This window comes from Carcharhinus amblyrhynchos, chromosome 13 (assembly GCF_965287045.1).
Source record: "Carcharhinus amblyrhynchos chromosome 13, sCarAmb.v2.hapA, whole genome shotgun sequence".
NCBI classification, from domain to species: Eukaryota; Metazoa; Chordata; class Chondrichthyes; order Carcharhiniformes; family Carcharhinidae; genus Carcharhinus; species Carcharhinus amblyrhynchos.
The window spans coordinates 36,027,723-36,053,116 of record NC_137336.1 but is presented as its reverse complement, the minus strand read 5'-3'; the positions used below and the strand labels follow the sequence as shown (position 1 = coordinate 36,053,116).

Here is a 25,394-nt window from a genome sequence, read left to right as displayed (position 1 = left end):
CTTTATTTCCAAAGAGCTAGAGTAAATGGTTGCCCATCCAACACAGAGATAAGGATGAACTTCTTCTCTCAGGGGGTAGTGAACCTATGAAATAACTTACTGCAGGAAGCTGTACAGGGTGGGTCATTAAGTATGTTCAGACTTATTTTTAATCAGCAAGGGAAACAAGGGTTATGGGGATAAAGTGGGGATGTGGATTTGAGGATTATCATATCAGATCGGTCATGATCTTGTTGAATGGCAGAGTAGACTCAATTGGCCAAATGGCCTACCTCTGCTCCTAAGTATTATGGTCTTATATACCAAGCATCCAGCAAAAGTCAGGATTATACAGGAAAACAAAATGGGTAGGAAACGGTGGTCAATTTGCCAGGAACAGGTAACCTTGCAGTTTATGAGAGAGTCAAGGAAGCGGATAAAAATTTCAAATTAAAAGGAGCTGAAATAACAATGAACTGGAGAGTATGACCAAGGTCAAAGGAGACAGAGTTAGGGTAATTAAGGTGACAGCTAACATAGCTGAAATGGAGGAAACACACACAGGAGAGGCTGAAGGAAGACATGAAGGGGATAAAAACTAATAGGGGCTGGGTTAAATGGTTGCAAGAAGGAGAACTAAACAAAAGCATTATAAAATTGGTGTATGGGACCAAAAAGGACAAAAGGAAAAAGGGCAGAGACAGGCCAAACTGTTTGGGTGTGGCCGGTAGTGAGAATGCAATCAACTAGAGAAGATTCTATATGAGGGAACAAGCTAATGTTGAGTAGGGCAGCAGCGGAATGAATAAGGCACAGACCGGGGTTAACCACATTAACCCGCATTCTACTAGGCAACAATGACATTTTCTGCATTTTCAATTTAAAATATTATCTGATTTGTCGCACCTTAATGCAAAGTTTTAATTACGTATCAAGAAAGGAAAATATGCCATATTCATAATCATAACATGCAAAATACTATCAAAAAAAGGTTGAGGGTACGTTTAAAAACATAAGCTTCCTTCCATTGCTGCAATTTGGTTAAAATTTCAAAGGCTGTTCATAATGGACAATAGTTTCTCAAATAAGCTCAGCATTCATCAGTGTGGGTTATCAAATTCCATTCCACCCACACTGCACCATTCAGCATTATCAATGGCAAATTAGAAGAATAAAAGGCATCTTCCTGACTCATGGCTATGGAACTCTGGAGAACTCTTACAAAAAACACATAAAATTAATTTGAAGGTGACAATTTACTTTCCACTTTTCCTCTTGTTCTTAAGCTTGCATTCTCTGACATTAATGTGATTTCCAAGCAAACAATAAACAGCACCGTCTTAGAAAATAGAACATAGAAAAACTACAGCACAAACAGGCCCTTCGGCGCACAAGTTGCGCCAATGATATCCATACCTACTAGGCTTACCTATAACCCTCAATTCTATTAAGTTCCATGTACTCATCCAGAAGTCTCTTGAAAGACCCTACTGAATTTACCTCCACCACCACCGACGGCAGCCGATTCCACTCACCCACCACCCTCTGATTAAAAAACTTACCCCTGATATCTCCTCTGTACCTACTCCCCAGCACCTTAAACCTGTGTCCTCTTGTAGCAACCATTCCAGCCCTTGGAAAAAGCCTCTGAGAATCCACCCAATCTATATCTCTCAACATCATATACACTTCTATCAGGTCACCTCTCATTCTTTGTCTCTATGGAGAAAAGACCAAGCTCCCTCAACCTATCCTCATAAGGCATGCCACCCAATCCAGGCAACATCCTTGTAAATCTCCTCTGCACCCTTTCAATAGCTTCCACATCCTTCCTGTAATGAGGCGAGCAAAACTGAGCACAGTATTCCAAGAGAGGTCTGACTAGGGTCTTATAAAGCTGCAACATTATCTCCCAACTGCTAAACTTAGTCCCTCAATTGATGAAGGCATAAGTCTTGATCATATATTTTAGACATTAATATGGAATCCGCATTTTTCTTGATTTTTCACTCGCTGATTTACCAGGTTTCTTTCTTATAAAATAAATATGCACAGCCTGACAAACAGACAACAAAAAAAAGTTCAATTTTGTTGCAAAATTATGTTCTACTGTAGTGTTTTCAAACAATGCAATGCACATTGTAAGCTGGCTATTTTATAATGGACAAGTAATCAACTAAGAGCCTTTAAGGCGTAGAATCCTTCTTTCCCAACAGAGACTGGGTTAAAACCTATGTCATTAGCTCATCAGATTGGAGAAGGTGAGTGTACAATGGCAATTGGTTATAGAGTGTTATACAACACTATGAAGGGTGGAACAGGTAAATCTTGGTCAGTCAGTTAAAGGATTCTGCCAACAACAGCCATTCTTTCAGCCTAACCTCACTGATTTTATTGGAGATGGCAACATTTTGCAACTACCATCAGTAGTTTTAGATGACTCTGAGGGCAATCTCGCCCTATTGCCTGTGAGACATCTCTGTGACATAGCTTCTACATATGCAGCAGTTAGCTGGAATTCTGAGGATGAGGTCCAGCATTTTCCAGCAGCTGCCTTTTCCACCACCACATGTATCAATACAGAACAAAGGCAATGGACACAGTACTGCACCTCAAAAGAATGGATACCCTCAATTCTACTAGATCTCTCTGAAACACACCGCCTCTGAAGAAACCATCTTTCACGGCAGATAGTCACAGATCTTGGGCACCTTCTGGAAGCAGATGTCCATCCTAGAAGAGCAGGTGGCCATTCACTGACCGTGGCTATTGAAGTGATCATAGCCTTCAAATTTTTCACATCCAGGGCTTTCCAGGGCTGAGATTTTGACATAGGTAGGATCTCACAATCTGCAGCCCACAGCTGCATCAACCAGATCACCCATGACTCATTTGTGAGGGCTTTCCAACATTAGTAACTTTTGAGACAGATGAAACAAGTCAAACCCAGAAGACTTAGTTCTCCTCACAGGATCTCCACAGGTCCAGGGGTCATAGATTGATTCACCCATGTATCAATGAAGGTGCCATCAGCACAGTCAGGTATATTTATAAATTAGAAGTGTTGGCACTCCCTTAAAATGCAACTGATATGTGACCACCACAAGACGATAATGCAAGGGTGCGCCAAGTATCCAGTGAGTGGTATGAGTTTGTGCTGCTATGTAAAACTCTTCCAATCGTCTGGGTTACTATTCTTTGTGGTAATATAATGAATACTTATTTAAATGTTACTCATTGCTTATCTAGCACTATATCTTTTAATTTAATTTCCTAATCTAGACATCAGCACACTATGGATCAGGTTAGAAACCAAACAGATTTATTGAAATCAAGTAGGCAGCATAGATAAATGGATTTTAATGCACAGAAAATAGTCTTCCTCCTTAAAACACTGAAAGCAATTGTATTTCCTACATAAAACCTCTCCATAATATTGCTCCTGAACATCGAGCTACTTATGCATTCTTTCAAGAAACCTTTAACTACTCCACCTCTGAAGGTTTTAAAAAGGCTTGGAGTCGGGTTAAGTATGTATGTGATGCACTTTCTAACTTCTTGGAAACACACAAAAGCACAGATAATAGAAGGAGTAGTCCATTCAGCCCTTCGAGCCTGCTTCACCATTCATTTTGATTATGGCTAATCGTCAAATTCAATATCCTGATCCCACCCATCCCTTGATCCCATTAGCCCCAAGTGCTATATCTAATTTTGTCTTGAAATAAAAAAGATTTTGAACAGATCAAGCTTAACGTAAACAAAGGAAATCTAAAATATGCAACTCATGATTACAGCTGGCTGTCACACATTCAAATACTAAAGAAAACCATAGTAAATTTACAAATTAACACATGCACACACAATCCACCCCACCACCTCTTGACCCCTTTGGTCCGTGTGTCTTGTCAGACTGCTGGTCCAACATCCAATCCTCAAAGACCCACTATTATCTGAAAAAAAAACACACAAATAAACCAAAACCATTATCTACTGTCCTCTCCACGTTCCCCCATCATCAATTGCATTCTCTTCCCTGAACTAGGCTGTCTTCAGCTAGTACATCTATTAGACCCACAGCTGAGCTTTCAACTCCTATTTTTTACTTCCACTTATTGAACATCATTATTGTCTCCACCCTATCTCAACTAGTCAGAAAATTATCATCCAAACTTGTGTTATCTCCAAGCTTGACTGTCCCAAAGCTGCACTGTTCCAACTCTGGCCTCTTATACTTCACTGTCTTCCACTGCCTCGCCAATGGGGACGATTCCTTCGGTTCTGAAATGCCATTGTTATGAACCCAGCTGATGTTACTACTAAAAAAGTTAGATCCAGGATGGAACCTGGTTTGATAGATCCTAACTTTTATTTTTTTTGTTTGGATGAACAGAATCACAGGAAACCAATGAACTTATAACTAACTAATAAGCATTTATTAAACAAGAGAAAATTAACTACAATGCTAGCATGCTATGGTGCAGAGGGACCTGGGGGTCCTTGTGCACGAATCGCAAAAACCCAGTCTGCAGGTGCAGCAGGTGATCAAGAAGGCGAATGAAATGTTGGCCTTTACAGCGAGGGAGATAGAATATAAAAGCAAGGGGGTCTTGCTGCAACTGTACAGGGCACTCGTGAGGCCACAACTGGAGTACTATGTGCAGTTTTGGGCGCCGCATTTGCGAGAGGATATATTAGCCTTGGAGGGAGTGCAGAGAAGGTTTACTAGGCTGATACCGGAGATGAGGGGGTTAGCCTATGAAGAGAGATTGAATAGACTGGGTCTATACTCATTGGAGTTTAGAAGGCTGAGGGGGGATTTTACAGAGACATATAAGATAATGAAGGGGATAGATAGGGTAGCGGTAGAGAGATTCTTTCCGCTTAGTAAGTATAGCAGAACTCACATAGTGAGTTTGAGGCACAGCCTCAAAGTAAGGGGGGCGCAGCTTAGATCGGAGTTGAGGAGGAACGTCTTCACTCAAAGGGTGGTGAGTCTCTGGAATTCTCTGCCCATTGAAGTGGTGGAGGCTACTTTGCTGAATATATTTAAGTCACAGGTAGATAGGTTTCTGATAAACAAGGGAATTAAGGGTTATGGGGAGAAAGCGGGAAAGTAGAACTGATCCACTTCAGATCAGCCATGATCTTGTTGAATGGTGGGGCAGGCTCGGAGGGCTAGATGACCTACTCCTGCTCCTATTTCTTATGTTCTTATGTTCTTAATGCACTACTCTTTCACCCCAGCTATACCTCTATAGACATGTACAAATTTGTAAGGATAATACAATGTCTATTAAGGTCCACAATAAATACACAATGCATGTAAACCAATAGATGAAATGCAGTCAGACACCCCACACCTTGAAACCAAGTGGCAGAAGCAATGCAACCTTTGTGGATTTCTCATCATTTCTCTCCCAGAGGCTTGTCACACTGTGAGCCAACTAGTCTCAGTGGAACTCTGACTTTCACACGAGGATTTTCGATCTCTATTCTCAAAGACCACTCCTTGGAATCTTCTCCCAAACTCTTGGATAGCCAAAGATCCACCTCCTAGGTTTTCAGCCTCTCCTTTTGGCATTCCTTTGCCCTGATCACTACTTGTTTTCAAACTTCAACTTTCACAGATTTTCTCAGGTACCGAGCCATGCCAACAGAACGTTATTGCTTTATTGCGATAAAGAGTCAACAACTTTCTGATTACCTCGAATGTCTGGCTTCTCACAAACCAATGTCCCCATGACTGCACCTTGCAGCCCTGTCTTTAACTGGGTGCCCCTCTGTGTTCCAATGAACAGGACATTGACTCCACAATCATCCTAGGACTCTCTTTTGTCCCATTCCCTGGTTTCAAAAGAACTTTCTGCTCTTCAGCTTGAAACCTGCCTTCTGCGGTCTCCATATCTTCCCTGTTCTGGCAATTTCTGTGAGAGCTGATTTGTTCTGGATTGTCAGGTTCGAACTGACTCAACCGCTCTTGCTGTCTCAGTGTAGCCCTCATTGTTAAGGAACAACCTAGTTTTTTTTTATTTAAACCCTGTCTGTTTTAACATCATAAAACCCTCATTACAATCTGAACCAAATTAAAGTTATGAATCTTTTTTAACAGCCAAATATAGAAACCGAAAATCAAGCTTACTTAAAGCTATACCTTATTTCCAATACACACAAAAACAAATATAAATTACGTAGAACTATCTGTTTCCTAACATAATCCACAGACCTTGTTTCTCCACAGCTTCTCCTTGTCTTTGACCAAACTTTATCTTTATTTATTCATGGAACATGGGTATCGCTGGCTGGACAGCATTAATTGCCCATCCCTAGTTGCCCTTGAGAAAGTGATGATGAGCTCCCTTCTTGAATCACTGTACGTGCTCTGAATTGACCATAAGGGATTCCTGTGTTAGCAAGGGAATTCCAGGATTTTGACCCAGTGACTGAAGGAACAGTGATATATTTCCAAGTCAGGATGGTGAGTAGCTTGGAGGGGAACTTGCAGGTGGTGGTGTTCCAACATATCTGCTGCCCTTGTCCTTCTAGATGGAAGTGGTCCTGGGTTTGAAAGGTGCTAAGGATCTTTGGTGAATTGCTGCAATGCATCTTGTCAATAGTACACACTGCTGCTTCTGAGCATTAGGAGGTGGATCTTTGGCTATCCAAGAGTTTGGGAGAAGATTCCAAGGAGGGAGTGGATGTTTGTGAATGTAGTGCCAATTAAACGGACTACATTGTCTTGGAAGGTGTCAAGTTTCTTGAATGTTGTTGGAGCTGCATCCATCTAGGCAAATGGGGAGTATTCCATCACACTGCTGACGTGGCTTGTAGATGGTGGACAGGCTTTGGAGAGTCAGGAGGTGAGTTACTCACCGTAGTATTCTTAACCTCTGATCTGCTCTTGTAGCCACTGTGTTTATGTGGTGAGTCCAATTGAGTTAATGGTCAATGGTAACCCCAAAGTTGTTGACAGTGGGGGATTCAGTGATGGTAACACCACTAAATGTCAAGGGGTGGTCTTTTGTTGGTAATGGTCATTGTCTAGCATTTGTGTTGCACAAATGTTACTTGCCATTTGTCAGCCCAAGCCTAGATATTGTCGAGATCTTGTTGCATTCAAACATGGACTGTGAATGGTGCTGAACGTTGTGCAGTCATCAGCAAACATCCCAATTCTGATCTTATGACACAGAGAAGGTCATTGATGAAGCATGGTTGGGCCAAGGATACTACCCTAAGGGACTCCTGCAGAGATGCACCTTAGGCCATTTTCCAACAATAAAGGTATGATTTAAATGCAAGTGATTGTTTAATTGTGATGATGGGGAGGTGAGGAAAGAATCAAAATGGTCTAAAATGAATACACTGAGAGCTTTTGTAAGCATACTAAAGGCTGTAGAGAGGGACTGGTCTACAATGAAGGACAAAAATAAGTTTTTGAGAATGAGACTGATGCAGATATTTAATAAATATTAAGTCAGCCTTCATAAATGTTAGTGAATGTGACAAGTAAACAATTTTCATTTCTTTCCCAGTTATGAATAACATGGAGATTTGCATGATACATTTTCCATATAGTTCAGATCTTCAGCAATTTTTTTAATATTTACTTATTTAAGACCTTCAGTAATTTTAAGAGTGTACAGAAAAGATTTACCAGGATGTTGCCTGGTATGAAGGGCATTAGCTATGAGGAAAGTTGGGAGAAACTGTTGAGGGGCCACCTGATAGAGGTCTACAAGATTATGAGGGGCAAGGACAAAGTGAATAGTCATAAGCCTTTTCCCAAATTGGAAGAGTCACTTATGAGGGGGCAAAGGTTTAAGGTGCGAGGAGCAATGTTTAAAGGAGATGTAAGAGGCCAAGTTTTTTTATACAGCGGATGGTGAGTGCCTGGAACTCACTACCCAGGTACGTAGTGAAAGCAGATAAATAGAGACTTGAATAGGATGGGAATGGAGGGATATGGTCCCTGGAAGGGTAGGGGGTTTTAGTTCAGTCAGGCAGCACGGTAGGTGCAGGCTTGGAGGGCAGAAGGGCCTCTTCCTGTGCTGTAATTTTCTTTGTTTTTTGTTCTTTACCATCCACTCCCCAAATTCCTTGATCCACCAAGACACCAAAAATCTGTCCAATTCAGCCTTAAATATATTGAACAATGGAGCAGCCATAACCTTCTGGGGTAAAAAAATTCCAAAGATTCACAACATCAAGTAAAGAAATGTCTCCTCATCGCTGTCCTAAATAATCATCTCATTATTTTGAAACTGTGTCCCTTTGTTCTAGGTTTCCCAGTCAGGGTAATAATTTTGATGTAGGGTTACACCTGAAATACTAACTTATTTTCCCTCTATACTTACAGATAAAATTAAGTAAAATTAATTAGGGTACCAAATGAATATATTTGTAAAATACAAATAAAACCCCACAAAAAGAGGAAAAGGCAATGTGGATTTTTATTCATATTTAAATAGTTTTATAGCTCACCAGTTTCTTTTTTGGTGGGGATTGCAACAGTATTCATAAAATGTGTTTAGAGCAGGATAGACTTCCGATTGCAACATACTTTATTACAGCGGAAGAGCCTGAGGCAGCTTTCTGTCTGAACGATGCATAGTGACACCTTGATATATGCTAAATACCAATGCAGTAAATGATTAAATAAAAGCATAAAATATCATGAGTCATATAGAAGTAAATACACAAATTGGTACTTCTTCAAAGAAACCTTTTGAATGTTAAATCAGTCAAAAAGTCGCTTCTAACAATGTAGCAATAATGCAAAGGACAATATGATTCCTACGTAAATGGGTGAAATAAATCACTGGAAGAATGGAGCCTTCGGCCATAGTTATCGTTAGATTTCTAGGTGACAAGGACTGAGTAGGTCAATCAGGTCACCAGAAAACCATCTAGGTAAACATGTTTGGAAAGTTTTCAATGCATGGATGATAGAGTTCAAACAATGACAGATGTTTCCCAAAATGACTTGGTGAAAATATAGGAATCACATTTTCACATCAGAGAAAGAAACGCCCCTCTCTTTAAAGTTAAGGATGCAGCAAGGTATCCTGAGGGAGTCAAAATTGAAGTGACCAGCTTTTAAGTGTATTTATTAGTGTCACAAGTAGGCTTACATTAACACTGCAATGAAGTTACTGTGAAAATCCCCTTTTCTGAGCATAAAGCTGAAAGCATGTGCACCCTTGGGGCATATCAACAAGCTCACATTTTGTCCTCATTTCTGTGCTTAAAATAAATTACATCTGGTAATTTAGAACCTTTGGAAGAAAAAGAAAATCTAACGACATGATAGGATTAGCAGGAAGTGTTAGTGGGAATGCATTCTGGCCCAATGACTCTGCACTATTCCACTTCTCATCTGTCTGCTGCAGGAAACTTAAGACCACAGAAAGAAGGTTTCCTATTTTATCTTTGTCTGGTATAGCAACGGGGGTGGGGGAGGAGAGCAGTGAAGCCAACAATTCTAGGTAGTTACAACATATTCACAATACCAATGCCTACAAAACTTTAAAAAGCACAACATTCGAACAAAAATGACTCTACTGTGCCAGAGCATTAGGCACAATGTGCCCCATATTTCAGATAATCGGTAAAGGACTCAAACAAAAAAGAACTTCGCACAAGTACTGCAGCTTTGTGTAAAACTTGTAAATTCTCCAACCAATTACAAAGTTGGCTTTGTTCACTTCAGAAAGGAATCAGTGGGGGAAAACATTCTGGGTGCAGGCTTTTGGAAGAGACAGATACAAACAGCTGAATGCGTCAGCAGTTTAAAGAAATGCCACTCCTACCAGAAATGTGTTAGTTCCCCTCTGCCCTTTTGCAAAGAACTACATTCAATGCATTACATCAGTAACCACCACCAGCCCAAAGCCCCCGCAAAGGAGATTATTTTTAGTAATTCATTCTGCACACGTCTGCCAAATCAAGTGCCCAGCATAGCTTTGTGCAGAAAAGATCATGTGAACTGGACCAGCCACTGTATCAGCAGCCCTAATAATCACTTTCTACACATTTCAAATAATTACACTTTTAGACAGTGACCTAAACATTAAACTAAGGCGGCCCAAAATTATAAACAGCATTTATACAGTGGCAAAACATAGATTCTTACCTTGCGTCAATGATGGGATTAGACTAATAAACAGATTTTGCAAATTAAGAATAAAATTAAATTCAAAGATATTAACAACTGTCACTTCACTCAAAATAATTACAGGAGAACTTGAACTTAAAATAAAAGGTTAAAAAGTTCTCCAAAACCTGGAACTAACTAATGATTAATAATACAACTACATTGTTGTATCTTTCAGTGCCAACAGTGCTATCAATATTTGTTCAGTGGTGAGAAAGCTATTAAACTGATATATATCAATTCACAAAAACCTGAAAAACTCTTTACACCATTGAGTTTCCAAAATGTAGAGCGTTTAAAAAGTTTGCACAGTATTTTCTTTTCTCAATACACTGAGGCAATTGACAATGTAATCTTTTTCTGATTAATCAATATATTCTGACAACTGAAAGCCTGTTCAGATTTGGGGCACCCTCTCCTCAGGGCCTCTGGTATTTACCTGAAGTGTGGTCCCAGGACTTAGCCTCAGACAAGGCATTGCAGTACCTCTTCCAGCCACTGCATTGCTGTACCTGGAAGTGCTGAAGAACTAGAGTTTTTATAAATATATAAAAAGGAAGAGGCTGGCTAGGGTGAACGTTGGTCCTTTAGAGGATGAGAAAGGGAACCTAGTGGTAGGGGATGGGGATATGGCTAAGGTATTGAATAACTTTTTTGTTTCTGTCTTCACGGAGGAGGACGTGAATAATTTGCCGGGTGTTAGCGATGGAAAGGTGGTAGGACTGGAGGGTCTTAATGACATTACTGTTACTAGAGAGGCGGTGCTCGACAGACTAGAGGGGCTGATTGTGGACAAGTCCCCAGGACCGGATGGAATGCATCCGAGGGTTCTGAAAGAAATGGCGGAGGTGATAGTGGATGCCTTGGTGGTTATTTTCCAGACGTCGCTGGATTCCGGGGAAGTGCCGGATGATTGGAAAACAGCTAATGTTACGCCGTTGTTTAAGAAGGGTGCCAGGCAAAAGGCGGGGAATTATAGGCCGGTTAGTTTAACGTCTGTGGTAGGTAAAATGTTCGAATCTGTCATTAAGGAGGAAATTGCGAGGCATCTTGAAGGCAATTGCTTGATAGAGCAGACGCAGCACGGTTTCATTAAAGGGAAGTCGTGTCTGACAAATTTACTGGAGTTCTATGAGGATGTGTCTAGGGCGGTGGATAGAGGAGAGCCGGTGGATGTGGTCTTTCTAGATTTTCAGAAGGTGTTTGACAAAGTACCTCACAAGAGGTTATTGCAGAAGGTCGAGGGACATGGAGTTGGGGGCAGGGTGTTAGCGTGGATAGGGGATTGGTTGTCAAATACGAGGCAGAGAGTGGGGGTCAACGGGTGCTATTCGGATTGGCGGATGGTGACTAGTGGAGTGCCCCAGGGGTCGGTGCTGGGGCCTCAGCTTTTTACCATTTATATAGATGATCTGGAGGAGGGAACCGAGTGTAGGGTGTCGAAATTTGCTGATGACACCAAGATTGGGGGAACGGCAAATTGTGCGGAGGGTGTGGAGAGTCTACAGAAGGATCTAGATAGGCTGGGCGAATGGGCCAGGAAATGGCAAATGGAATTTAATGTTGGCAAGTGTGAGGTGGTCCACTTTGGTAGGAAGAATGGTAGGAAGGACTATTACTTACGGGGCGAAAAACTGCAGCAGGCGACGGTGCAGAGGGACCTCGGGGTCCTTGTGCATGAGTCGCAAAAACCCAGCTTGCAGGTGCAGCAGGTGGTCAGGAAGGCGAATGGGATGCTGGCCTTCATAGCGAGGGGGATTGAATATAAAAGTAGGGAGGTCTTGCTGCAGCTGTATAGGGCATTGGTGAGGCCGCAGCTGGAGTACTGTGTGCAGTTTTGGGCGCCGCACCTGCGCAAAGATATTTTGGCCTTGGAGGAAGTGCAGAGGAGGTTTACTAGGCTGATACCGGAGTTGAGGGGGTTGAGCTATGAGGAAAGGCTGAATAAACTGGGCTTGTACTCATTAGAGTTTAGAAGAATGAGGGGAGATCTCATTGAGACGTATAAGATGATGAATGGGATGGATAGGATAGAGGTGGAGAGACTCTTCCCGCTCAAAAAAGACAGTAGGACTAGGGGGCACAGCCTCAAGGTAAAAGGGGGGCGGTTTAGAACGGAGTTGAGGAGGAACTTCTTCACTCAAAGGGTGGTGAATCTCTGGAATTCTCTGCCCGTTGAAGTGGTGGAGGCTGCCTCGCTAAATATTTTTAAGACGCGGGTTGATGGGTTTTTGATAAGAGAGGGGATTAAGGGTTATGGGGAGAGGGCGGGAAAGTGGAACTGAGCAGCGACAGATCAGCCATGATCTTATTGAATGGCGGGGCAGGCTCGAAGGGCTAGATGGCCTACTCCTGCTCCTATTTCTTATGTTCTTATGTTCTTATTATGTAGGTCAATATGATTGACTGAGAGGCTTCCTAAGGCAGAACTTCTGTCCAAGGGTAAATGGAAGTTCTGCCTACTGCCAGTCTACACTCAATTAAGCATGAAATGGCAGCAGGCCGGTCAAGAGTCAACGGGAATGTGTTCTCCACTGACTCAGGACAGCAGGTGCCAAGTGCCAAGCACTCGTCATCTTAAAAATTCAGATCCACCTTTGCATTCACAATTCTTGTTATTTTATTCATCCTTGGGTGTGGGCAATGCCATTGGCAATGCCAACACTTATTGTCCATTCTTAATTGCCCTTCAGAAAGTGATAGTGAGCTGCATTTGTAATCTGCTACAGTTCATGTGGCTAGGTGCACCCAAAGGGTGTTCCAGGATTTTGACAGAGCGACAGTGAAGAAATGTAACAGACTTCTAGATCAGCATGATGTGAGATTTTAGGGGAACTTGAAGGTGGTGGTTTTCTTCATGTGTCTGCTGTACTTGTTCTGGCTAGGGGTTGTGGATTTGGAAGGAGACTTAGCGAGTCGCTGCAACGCATCTTCTAGATGACACACATTGCTGTCATGGTGCAGCAGTGGTGGAGGAAGTGAATGTTTAAGGTGGGTTGCTTTGTCATGAATGTTGTTGATGAGCTCAAGTGTTGTTGGAACTACACTCATCCAGGCAAGTACCTCATCACGCTCCTGACTTTGTCTCGTAAGTAGTGGACAGGCTTTGAGGAGTCAGGAAGTGAGTAATTCACTGCAGAATTCCCAACTTCTGATCCACTCCTGGATACACAGTATTTACATGGCTGGTCCAGTTAAGTTTCTGATTAATAGTAATCCCAGGGTGCTAATGAAGGAGGATTCACCAATGGTAATGCCACTAAATATCAAGGAGAAACAGTTAGTTTCTCTTTTGTTGGAGGTGGTCATTGCCTGTCAGTTGTGTGGTGCGAATGTTACTTGCCATTGTCAGCCCAAGCCTGAATGCTGTCCAAGTCTTGCTACACAATTTAACCAACTACTTCAGTACCTCAGTTGTGAGCGGTACTGAAGATTATGCAATCGTTAGCAAATATCTCCACTTCTGAACTTCTAATGTAGCAAGGATATTTTGGCCTTGGAGGGAGTGCAGAGGAGGTTTACTAGGCTGATACCGGAGTTGAGGGGGTTGAGCTATGAGGAGAGGCTGAATAAACTAGGCTTGTACTCGTTAGAGTTTAGAAGAATGAGGGGAGATCTCATTGAGACGTATAAGATGATGAATGGGATGGATAGGATAGAGGTGGAAAGACTCTTCCCGCTCAAAAAAGACAGTAGGACTAGGGGGCACAGCCTCAAGATAAAGGGGGGGCGGTTCAGAACGGAGTTGAGGAGGAACTTCTTCACTCAAAGGGTGGTGAATCTCTGGAATTCTCTGCCCGTTGAAGTGGTGGAGGCTGCCTCGCTAAATATTTTTAAGAAGCGGGTTGATGGGTTTTTGATAAGAGAGGGGATTAAGGGTTATGGGGAGAGGGCGGGAAAGTGGAACTGAGCCACGACAGATCAGCCATGATCTTGTTGAATGGCGGGGCAGGCTCGAAGGGCCAGATGGCCTACTCCTGCTCCTATTTCTTATGTTCTTATGTTCTTATGAATCATTGATGGAACAGCTAAAAATGACTGGACCTAGGATACTATCCTAAGGAACTCCTGCAGTAATGTTCTGGGGCTAAGATTGTTGACCTCCAATAACCTCAGCCTCTGTGCTGGGTATGTATCCAACCAGTGGAGAGTTTTCCCCCAGATTCCCCCGATTTCAATTTTGCTGGAGCTCATTAGTGCTGCATTTGCTCAAATGCTGCCCTGAAGTCAAGAACAATCATACTCATCTCACCTCTAGGATTCAGCTCTTTCGTCCATGTCTGCAGCCGAGTGGCCTTGGGGGGGCTCAAACTGAGCACCGATAGGCAGGTTGTTACTGAGTAAGTGCCACTTCACAGCAATTCTTCCATCATTTTGTTGACTCCAAAGAGGCAGTATTTGGTCAGATTGGAATGGTCCTGCTTTTTGTCAACAGGATAAAGCCAGGCAAATTTCCACATTGTCAGCTTGATGCCAGTTTTGTAGCTGTACTGAGACTGCTTGCCTAAGCATGAGGCTAGAAGTCCTGCAACAGAAATCAATGTTGGACACTATGGGGGCGTGATTTTCCAACCGGGCTTGCCCCAAAGCCAGAAAGTCCTGCCCAAGGTCAACGGGACCTTTGCATGATCTGTGTCCCACCCGCAATGATTCCCATGGTGGGAAAATTCCACACTGTTTATTCAGATTCCATCTTTCCAAATGTTAACTATAACTTTAAGATCTACGTAAAGCAACATGAAACAGCCCACAATAACTGCTCATTCTCTCTTCCCTGGTTTGACGACTTCATTAATGAATTGCCAAGGCAGTTGTCCAGCATTCTTCCATTTATGTAGGATAATAGACATGCAAAAAGCAAATCTGTTGGGCTTGGGGTAGTTTGATATAGTGCATTTTTGCGGATGATCTGAGAAACCAATATGTGGTAAGCAGGTTCTGTCCAAATGTTGTATACAAAGTGGTCATCAGGTGTTGTTGTGGTTGTTGTTTTTGGTGGTGGCACTTGTTGTCAAGCTGCTATGGCCACTGATCATCATGGTGTGCACACCAGTTCACAGGTGATATCACCACTGCCCTCTATTGCTGACCAGCATCACCCTGGAGCAAGAATTCCAGGGCCTTCATGACACTCTTTCAAGCGTCTCTGAAAGAGTTTTGGGTGTCTTCTGGTTCCAGCTACCTCTCCATACAGAAAATTCTTAGGTATGCGACTGCCTTCCAAGCGTCGAATAGTGAGCAAATTCACCTCTGCTTAATAAAGCAGAAAGCAAGAAAGAAATCCTAAGGTTTGTTTGGATTCTACTAAAGTATCACTGTATGCATTGAATTTCTTTTGCTTTCCAGTTCTCCAAGTGTCTACTCAGTTCAGAGATAGTATTCTCACCTCGATTATCGTAAGTTATTGGTTTAAAAATTACAACTAACACGCAGCAAGCTTTTAAACTTGCCAATTTAATTACCTTTGGAGTTTTTAAAGTTTCACTTTTTTGACAGCATTACAAAGAAATCACAAAATGGAAATAAGCCATTTGGCACATCTAATTCTTATTCTTTGCACGTGCAGTACTCTTATACTGTATTCCATTTGCCTGACCTCTTCACATATCCCATTCAGCCCCTTCTTTAACCATCTAACATATTTTTAAATGATGACATATTTCTGTTTTAAGCATTTCACAGCCTCATGATCCTCTGTAAAATATTTACTCTTGTTCTCTGTCCTAACACTTTTGCATTAAATCCAGTAGATACACCCTTTAACTCTAGTCTCTTCAATTACTTGCTTCTATATATCCCAACCTTCGGGTTTTGATAGACATTTCACAAATGTAAAACCGGTCATTTCAGTCGGGAAGTAGGGTAAAAAAAGACGAAACATTGACAAAGGGAACATTTCCACAGATTACTAGCATGTATCTTCCATTAGAAAATCCATCCTGAAATTGATGAAGAGTGGATCAGGCTATCAGAGTTTCAGCTTCTGGCACAGAAGGATAAAATTTAGAGGTTAAAACAGAAGACAAGCCCTACAAAGGCTTTCTAACCAAATGGTTATGATGTTTTTTTACCCACTGTTTCAGAAAACAGCATTTTTCTGTGTTTTTATAAAGTCATAAAAGTGTAATAGTTACAAGAAAAACCACAAAAATACAAGGGCTTGGATTTTGCATAGTCATGAAATCATTGAATGGTTCAAGTACAGAGGAGACCGTTTGGCCCACTGTGTCAGTACCCAGCTGCCTGCAATAGCAACCCTCACTACAACAATGGAGTAATTTATTTTCGGCAACAACTGGCGTCAACACATGCGCAGTTAAAACGTGAAAATCCAATAACCTTCCTCTTCTGCAGGGTGCCCTGGCAACCAACAGACTGCAATTAAATCGTGAAGTTTGCCCACTAGTTCTCCGCCAAAGATGCTGGAAAAAAAAGGGGCTGCTGCATTTAGGAGAAAGTGAGGGTTTTTATGAATGATAACTATTTCCAAACAACACCTCAGCCTGGACAATGTAATTTTATACTGAGATTCTCAACTTTCACAAGTTAGTTAGTTAACTACCTAGGACATCCCAGGTATGTCATTATGTCATTGCAACGGAGATAATTGCGGGGAGCCAGTCTTTTGGGTTGGGATTGTCTGTGTGTTTACTCACAGAAACAGTCAGCTTGAAAGGCTGTGAGGGGGAATTGCTAGCAGGGGCCCATGCTCAGAATGAAAGGTCAAAGTGCATGAGGAATCAAGCTTGTCAGAGGTACCTGGTAAAGCTGATGGAAGTGACCAGCAGTGGAATCTTCACAAAGAGAGAGAATGCTTCAGAGGTCTAAACAGCAGACTAGGAAACTAGGAGAATTAAAGTGAATTCCTAAAACCTGTGGCACACCCTTGTTGATCCCAGAAGGTGCGAGAGAGCCCGCAAGATCCTGTAACGTAGAGGGAAATGTTTTTGGGTGGTATTAACAACAGGATGGGAGATGGTCTGTTGAGATTATCGAATTTAAAATATAAGCATTAATGAAATATTTAATGTTAAATTAAATATTCTTGCTTTGTTTACCTCTTGCACAGTAAAGGTTCTGGTTTAAAATGCAAGATGTTGTAGTGTGATTCTTTTAGTTAACAGCTGGGAGTTTGAATTTCTTTTTAAAAATTAATGGTTTTCTTTGGAATCATAACAAAAAAGTTCTTAGTTTATTCACTGAAGTCCATGCTTCTAATAAGACTTTTATAAGGACAGGGATGATGCCGGCAAGGATACAAGTCATGGTAATCTGAATAAATTGTACTTGTGGAGGGCGAGGCTTGGAAACAATCTGGTATATATCTGTTAATGATACATCTTTAAAGCGGTTTCATTAATTCCAAAGGAGCAGTTCCTAAATTTCTTCACAACTAAATCTATGTCAGTTTTCCATGCCAAAATGCCACCCACATCCAGTATAATTTACAATTTAAGCCACCCAGATAATTTAGGAAATGTAGAGGAGAACTCAGATCTGTATTTCATTTTAATTTCATGAGATAACTAACAATACTTTTGAATGTTGTTCTCGTTAATAATTAGCATTACAGCATTCTATTACACTTGAGATGGGGAGACAAAAAAAATCTCAGTTGGACAATTCTGCTACAAAATCTGAAAAGGTTTACCGTCATCACAACATAATTTCCTCTGACAGGATGCTGGCTTTTACAAACAACATAATTCGACCATATGATGTGGTGTATTCAAACTTCAGATCATGTTTACGGAAAGGAGGTTTAAGTTTCAAACCACGCCACTGAACGTCACAGAATAAAAAGTGGAAGAGATTTGTTTGCTGAATGAGTTCAAAAGAGAGCCACATAACAAATGAAAATAATGATTCACAAGATGATTATCACAAAAGTTCACAATGCAAATGAATGGTTGCAACAGGATGATATGGCATGAGACTTGCTGGAATAGATGAAATAGGTGTGTGTCCTAACTCATCACTTATATGCAAATTTTGATCAGTATCACTGCTGAATACGCTTTGTATACCACCTATGCACATACAATTTGTGTTATGCATTACCTAATCAGAAGGAAGATTGTATAGTTAACTAGTTAATTATGGTGGCACAGTGGTTAGCATTATTGCCTCACAGTGCTCAGGGCCTGGATTCAATTCCAGCCTTGGGTGACTGTGTGGAATCTGCACACTCTCCCTGTGTCCGCGTAGATTTCCTCGGGTGCTCTGGTCTCCTCCCACAGTCCAAGGATGGGCAGATTAGGTGAATTGACCATGGTAAATTGCCCATTAGTGTCTGCAGATGTGCAGGTTAGGTGGGTTAGCCATGCTAACTGCATGTGTTATGGAGATAGAGCAGAAGGGAGGGCCTGGGTGGGATGCTCTTTTGGAGAGTGGGTGCAGATGCAATGGGTCGAATGGCCTCCTTCTGCACTGTAGAGATTCTATAGTTCTGTACTATTCTATTAGCATTGGACTACTCATAATCTTTCAAAATGATACAAGAAATTGCACTTTAGAACCCACTTATTTTAGCTTATATCTACAAATCAAATTCAGAGTCAAAATGAACAGAATCACGAATAAACAGATTTAACCAGGTTATAAAACCTCACTCAATTTATAATGCCTGCTTGAAAATATATATTTTGAAGCTGTCACAGATATTAAAAGTTATAAAGCTGTCCGTCTGCTGATAATCCAAAACACACTGGGTTGCAACGAATAGAAATCAAGCAGATCCTGTACAGAGGAATCAATTTAGTTTGGCAGACTATGCTAACAAGTGATTGATGTGGGAAAATGCAAGAGGAAGAGAGCTGGGAACATATGAAACAGCGGTTATGATGGACAGACTGTAGGGAATAACACAGGGCAGGAATCTAATGGTACTGAAGGGTAACAACAGCAGTATAGATGAAAATCAGAGTCATGGGTTTACAGCTAATGGGAAAGAACATAAGTTGCAAAGGCTTATATGACAAGGCATTAATTCCATTGTACAATATGTTCTAATTATTGTTACAATGGGGAAATTCTGGCTTTGTAAAGGATGTACAGATGGATAATGAAAATGATCCCTCAGATTAGGTATCTTAAGCTCAAGGAAACACAAAACAACTTGATACATTGACACTGAAGTGAAAACAGTTGAAACAAAACCTTATTGGACATTGTATGATTGTATAAGGCATAGATGGATATTTGAACCCTGATAAATCATTTGACGTAAGAACAACATAAGAACATAGTATCAAATTCAGATGAGGAAAACTGAATGAGAGTGACGTTTGTTTAGGGACGAATATTGACCAGTATCCCAAGAAACACTTCTACCTTGCTTGAAATTTAGCCATGGATATTTACAGCAGTACACAGCACAGAAAATGGCCCTTCGGACCACTGCACCACATCTTCTGCAGATTCCAGTAGATATAACAATTTCAAGAAATTATATGAAGAAACAAAGAGTTTTCCAGTTCCTGTACATTACTCCCTTAAGCATCACCACAGAGAGATTAACTAAGCATTTCTTTAATTAGTTGTTCCTAGGACCTTGCTATGCGGAGGATGGTTGTCATATTTATCTATATAATAGTGACTGCAAGTCAAAAATAACTAATTGAATGTGCGGCACTTTGGAGTACCCTAAGGACATCACAAGGCACTATAGAATTTGAAGTTCATTATTTCTCTACTATAATTTCAGTTTCATGCCATAACTACATCACCTCAGGAGACCACTGGGTGCACCACAGAGAAAGAACTTTAATAGCTACTAATAACATCCTTTGCTTTCTCCCACTGAGTTAAATATCTTTAAGCAAACACATATACAAAATTATACTCAAGAAATATGTCACCATTTTAAATTAGTTATTTCAATATACATCTTAACAACACATAGCAACTGATATCAAACAATACATAAGTTCAATTTTGTCTTCGTGGCAATAGTTGCCATCATTTTATCTAACAAATAAGTCTATGGTGAAAGAATTCTGGTTGATAGCCAATTATACCAGAACTTCATACAGTTACTCCTGTAAATACTGTGACTAATATTACCGTGAGAAACCATAAGGGCAAACCATTATAGAACTTCCCTACAATTACTGGCAAAATTGAATAGACGTGAAAGAACTGAAAAACTCCTACATTTTGCAAGTCAGGTCATAAAAACATCAGGTAATTATGTCCAATAAGCCTATACATTTTCAATGAATCTCAAGCCCACTTAATTGCCATATCCATCTTTGTGCTATTTCTACAGAAATCTAGTTGGTTCTTGTACTTTTATATTCCTTTTAATTACCTCTATGGTAATTTATTCTATGTTTAAAACCTAATTTTTCATGTCTCCCTAAAATTTAAATATTTGAAGAGAAGTACAGGAATTGTCCCTATATCCTGGCCATTACTGATTCCTCAATCAATATCACAAAATTAGACTACCTGGTGATTATCACATTTGTAGGAGTTTACGGTGTGCAAATTGATTGCCATGTTTCCTACAATACAGGAATGACTCACTTCAAAAATTCTCCATTAGATATAAAGCACTTTTGAATGCAATGTGTTCTGAAAGGTATTGCTTCAGTGAAAGTTTTTTTTTAGACCAACTTTATCATATCCTTCATAAGTAAAATTTGTTTACATTGATAACTATCTTCCACAAAAATTAGACAACTGGATATGCACAAAGTACTTAAAGGTGTGATTCAGTCAATGCCACTTAAACAGCATAGCTTATTTGCCTATTTAATTATAGCAGTAGGCTCACAGCTTCATAAACTAATCCACATGGCACAGTGGTTAGCACTGCTGCCTCACAGTGCCAGGGACCTGGGTTCGATTCCCGACTTAGGTCACTGTCTGTGTGAAATTTGCACGTTCTCTCCGCATCTGCGTGGGTTTCCTCCAGGTCCTCTGGTTTCCTTCCACAGCGCAAAGACATGCTGGCTAGGTCTGGCCATGCTAAATTCTCCCTCAGTATACCCAACTAGCACCAGAGTGTGGCAACTGGGGAACTTTCACAGGTAACTTCATTGCAGTATTAATGTAAGCGTACTTGTGACATTAATAAATAAAACTTTTTTAAAATACTTTTAAAACATTAATATAATCCAGGATAAAACAGACTGCTTGACTGGCTCCTCATCCAATACTTAGAACATTCAATCCCTCCACAACCAGTGCACTGTGGTTGCACTATGGCCATCTACAAGATGCAATGCAGTCCATTCACAACAATGCCAGCTAAGCGCTTGAACAATAAAACAGTGGTCCATAATTCAAGATTGGCAACAAAGGGTTGGCTTCAGCATGTGCAAACTGTTGTCATCAAGAAGGGTGGCATTATTGGTACGGTGTTTACATTGTTCAGATACACAGGCAAAGGGCATTGCTTAATGAAGTACCTACAGCCTTTACATAAAAAAAGACTCTGGAGAGTAGGCAGGAAGCATATGCGTATGTAATGCTGCATTCTGTAAACAAACTGATTGTCAAGAAAAAGATTAGTGTCTTGTTTTACAGTTCGTCATCAGACTTGGGATCAAATTAGCAGGCAACATTTAGTTGAGGGTGACCTTTGAAACAAAGAGAGGATTCCTTGCAGGGACAGGAGGCGTAGCCTTAACAAGAAATTCAATTGACTTGCTTTAAAAAGAAAGTTCCATTTCAGCATTCTTCATTCAGTCCCACGCTGAGAGCAGGATTGATCAGGACTCACCTCAAGCTCTTTGATCTTTTCTTCTGCTATTTTCTGTTTTTCAAGGAGCTGTTTGTGAATTACAACTTTTGGCTGAAGAATAAACCTTTAAAAAAATGAGAAAACATGATGTTTCAATTTGCAGTTAGGAGAGATTTAAAAATATCAATTAACCATGAAACTTTTTTTCCATGACTGGAAGTTGGCAAACTTCCATTATCAGAGCACAGAAGCTGGAAGCAACCTTTTCCAATATTATATAGGTGTGTGGCTGTGTGTTTCTTTAATTATTGCATTACATAAAGCTTCTATAATATATGAAATAATTTAATTTGTAGCTGTAAAAAGGGAAAGTAGGACTAAATAGAACAGACCAAACTTTATAAACATTGTTTTGGACAGGCCCAATGGGAAGCACTACGTGGCATGTATGCGAAGGGGTCTGCTACTGTTTAACACTGCACCTGATCTTTTATTTTTTTGTGGGTTTTAATTAAACTCTGCAGGACATGGGAAGTACTGTCTGGAATTAAAGTCGCAACTGGATGAACTGATTAATATTGTGGGCCAAATCACATTACCTCAAGTCATTTCCAAGATTTTACATGTATAGTATGAACACCTAAAAAACAATAATGCCATGGAAATCCCTTCCCCAATATTTCAAAACAAAACCCTTTGAAAGTTTGATTTTTTTTCATGTTTTTATCCAAAATGAGATCTTGATTTTTTTTAAAAATTATATACAAGACTTTACTAAAAGCATAGAAATTAACAGCATGAATAAGCCCTTCAAGCTTGGTCTGCCATTCAACATAATCATGGTTAATTCTCTTTCATAATGCCAGACTCCAATTTTCCACATAGTCCTTGATGCCTAGAAGTCTAAAAATCTATTTCCTTCATAAAAGTATTCAGAAATTTGACCTTCACGGGCTTCTGTGGTAGAGAATTCCACAGATTTACACCCTCTGAAGAAATTTCTCCTCATCTCCTAAATGATCCTTATTCTGAGACTGTGACCCCCTGTTCTAGATCCTGCATACAATCTGTCCAGTCCTGTCAGAATTTTATGTTTCAATTAGATCCACTCACATTCTTCTAAATTTCAGTGAATATAGACCCAGTTGGCCAATCTCTCTTCATACCACAATCCTGCTATCCCAGGAATCAATCTCTCTCTATGGCAATTAGATCCTTTCTTCGCAAAGACTAAAACTGCACACAATACTCCAGGTGTGGACTCACCAAGGCCCTGTACAGCTGCCATAAGACATCCTTGCCTGTGTACTCAGGGCCTCTTGCAATGAAGGCCTTCCTAACTGCTTGCATGCTTGCTTTCAGTGACTGGTATACGAGGACACTAAGGTCCTTCAGTATGTCACATTTCCCAATCCATCACCATTTAAGTGCTACCCTGTCATTCTGTGTCTCCATCCAAAGTGGATAATTTCACATTTATCCATGTTATGCATCTACCACGCATTTGCCCACTCACCCTACTCGTCTAAATCACCTTGAAGCCTCTTAACAGACTCCTCATCACTCACTTTCCCACCAAGTTGTGTATCATCAGCAAACTTTGAAATATTGTTTTTGGTTCCCTCATCCAAATCATTGATACATAGCTTGAAGAGCTGGGGTCCAAGCACTGATCCCTGCAGGTCACCATTAGTTACTGCTTGTTTTGAAAAAGACCCCTTTATTCTTACTCTCTGTTTCCTGTCTGCTGACCAATTCTCAATCCATATCAATATATTACCTCCAATCCCTTTAGATTTAGAATCCCTCTTATGTGGGACTTGGTCAAAAGTTTTCTGAAAATCCAAATACACCATCTATTGGTTTACCCTCATCTGTTTTGTTAGTTATATCCTCAAAAAAACTCCAGTAGGTTTGTCAAACATGATTTTCCTTTCATAAATGTTGACTTTTGTCTAATTCCGTTGATATTTGGAAATTAGATTCTATAATTGAAAGAGCAGAAATATAAAAGTGTAAAATCAAACTTTAGAAGAGTCCATCATATTCTTACCACCTTTAATTGTTTTATTATTATAACAATTACTGATATTCCAGATGCCAAACTATACTTCTAAACACTTCACAGGCAAATAAATTTATTATGCTAATTGTCCTCAATGGAAAAAAGATATTAGTTACACAGCAAGGAATTTTGATTGAATAAAAAAAGGAACACAATAAGGTGAAATAAAATAACACACTACAAACTATATGACTATATTACTTCAAAAAGTTGCATGTTTTTGTGTTTTATGGCACTATGGAACTAAACTTTTTTTATGGCGGTTTGAAGCTTTTTACTTAAGTGCTGATTTTGCCTCTAATTTCTTATTTTTCTCACTTGTGGCAAATGCGTAATTTGATGGGTTTCCTCTTGTTCTAAGTGCAATTCTTCAATTGTAGACAATAAGTAATGATCTATTTGACTATGTGGGACATCATTGTCAAGCTTGATCCTGTCCTAAAGCACTACCCTCATGTGTTTTTTTTAAACTGTACAGCACAGGTTAGCAATCATGAGTGAAAAGCTGCCTCAATTTTCCTCTCCTTAACTTGCAGACAATGAGACCAGCCAGCCCAAGTCAGCTAATTCATCCCTCCTCAGTGATTAATCCTGGAATATTATTGGTCTGTATGGCTTAGCATCACTTTAGAAAGTCCACCTCGTAAAATCACACAGACATATATGACAAGACCAAATGCAGACCTTATGTAAGCTGGTTTTGCAGTTGACTCTGAAGAAAATATTAAATTCTAATTTAGGTTTGGACATAGCACAAAAATGTTACAGCGGCTATTGGATGTCCTCCAAAAAACTATAAAAGAAAAACAGAATGTTTGAACTTTTTAAGCTGTATTTCAATAAATCCTGGAGGATGATTTTGAAATATGTGCTTAAAACACAATAAAACATTAATTCACTGCATGCAAATATATTTTGAAATAAAAAAAATGGGTTGCATAAAAGAGGATTATATTACAAATACAAACATTTCACCAAGTAACACTGTAACAAAATATGACCATCAGGCAAGTTGAGTCAGTGATTTAAAATCCACTGGCACAGTTCCAGAAATAAGTATACTGTTATTTTTGAGTAATGTTCATTTATCATACACTCTGTAACATATTGACTTTAAGAATTATTTTTCAACCCTGGATCCAATTTGTTTTGCTGTAGTGCTAAGTATACAGAACCAGGAATGCTGCTATGTGCACAAGAATAGGTTTTGTTTTTGTTTACCATCCATTTCTATCTATTTATAACATATTCTCAAAGGACATGAATACCACATAATATAGTGCAAGTCCTTCACATTACATGTGCATCCACATAGGCCACATCCACTAGTGCTGTACTCTTCACCATTGATTTTACTTATCTTTCATTGAGTCAATGGCAATTGGTTGCTCATTCATCTGTATCCCCTCCCCGTCAAGGCAGCTAGATTCTCCCACCACCCTCCCACCTCAAGAATCTAACAACTCCAAGTATCATCAGACTTCGGACTCCTACTTGTCCAA

At 40.2% G+C, this 25,394-nt stretch overlaps 1 protein-coding gene across 1 annotated transcript in view; it reads right to left on the bottom strand.

The window, feature by feature from the left end:
* pfdn1 (prefoldin subunit 1) overlaps positions 1-25,394 on the bottom strand; it is a 90,940-nt gene that overhangs the window by 41,054 nt on the left and 24,492 nt on the right. The window contains exon 3 of the mRNA XM_080201094.1: positions 21,867-21,951. Within this exon, the coding sequence (XP_080057220.1) occupies positions 21,867-21,951 (85 nt within the window). The remainder of the gene's footprint in view (positions 1-21,866; positions 21,952-25,394) is intronic.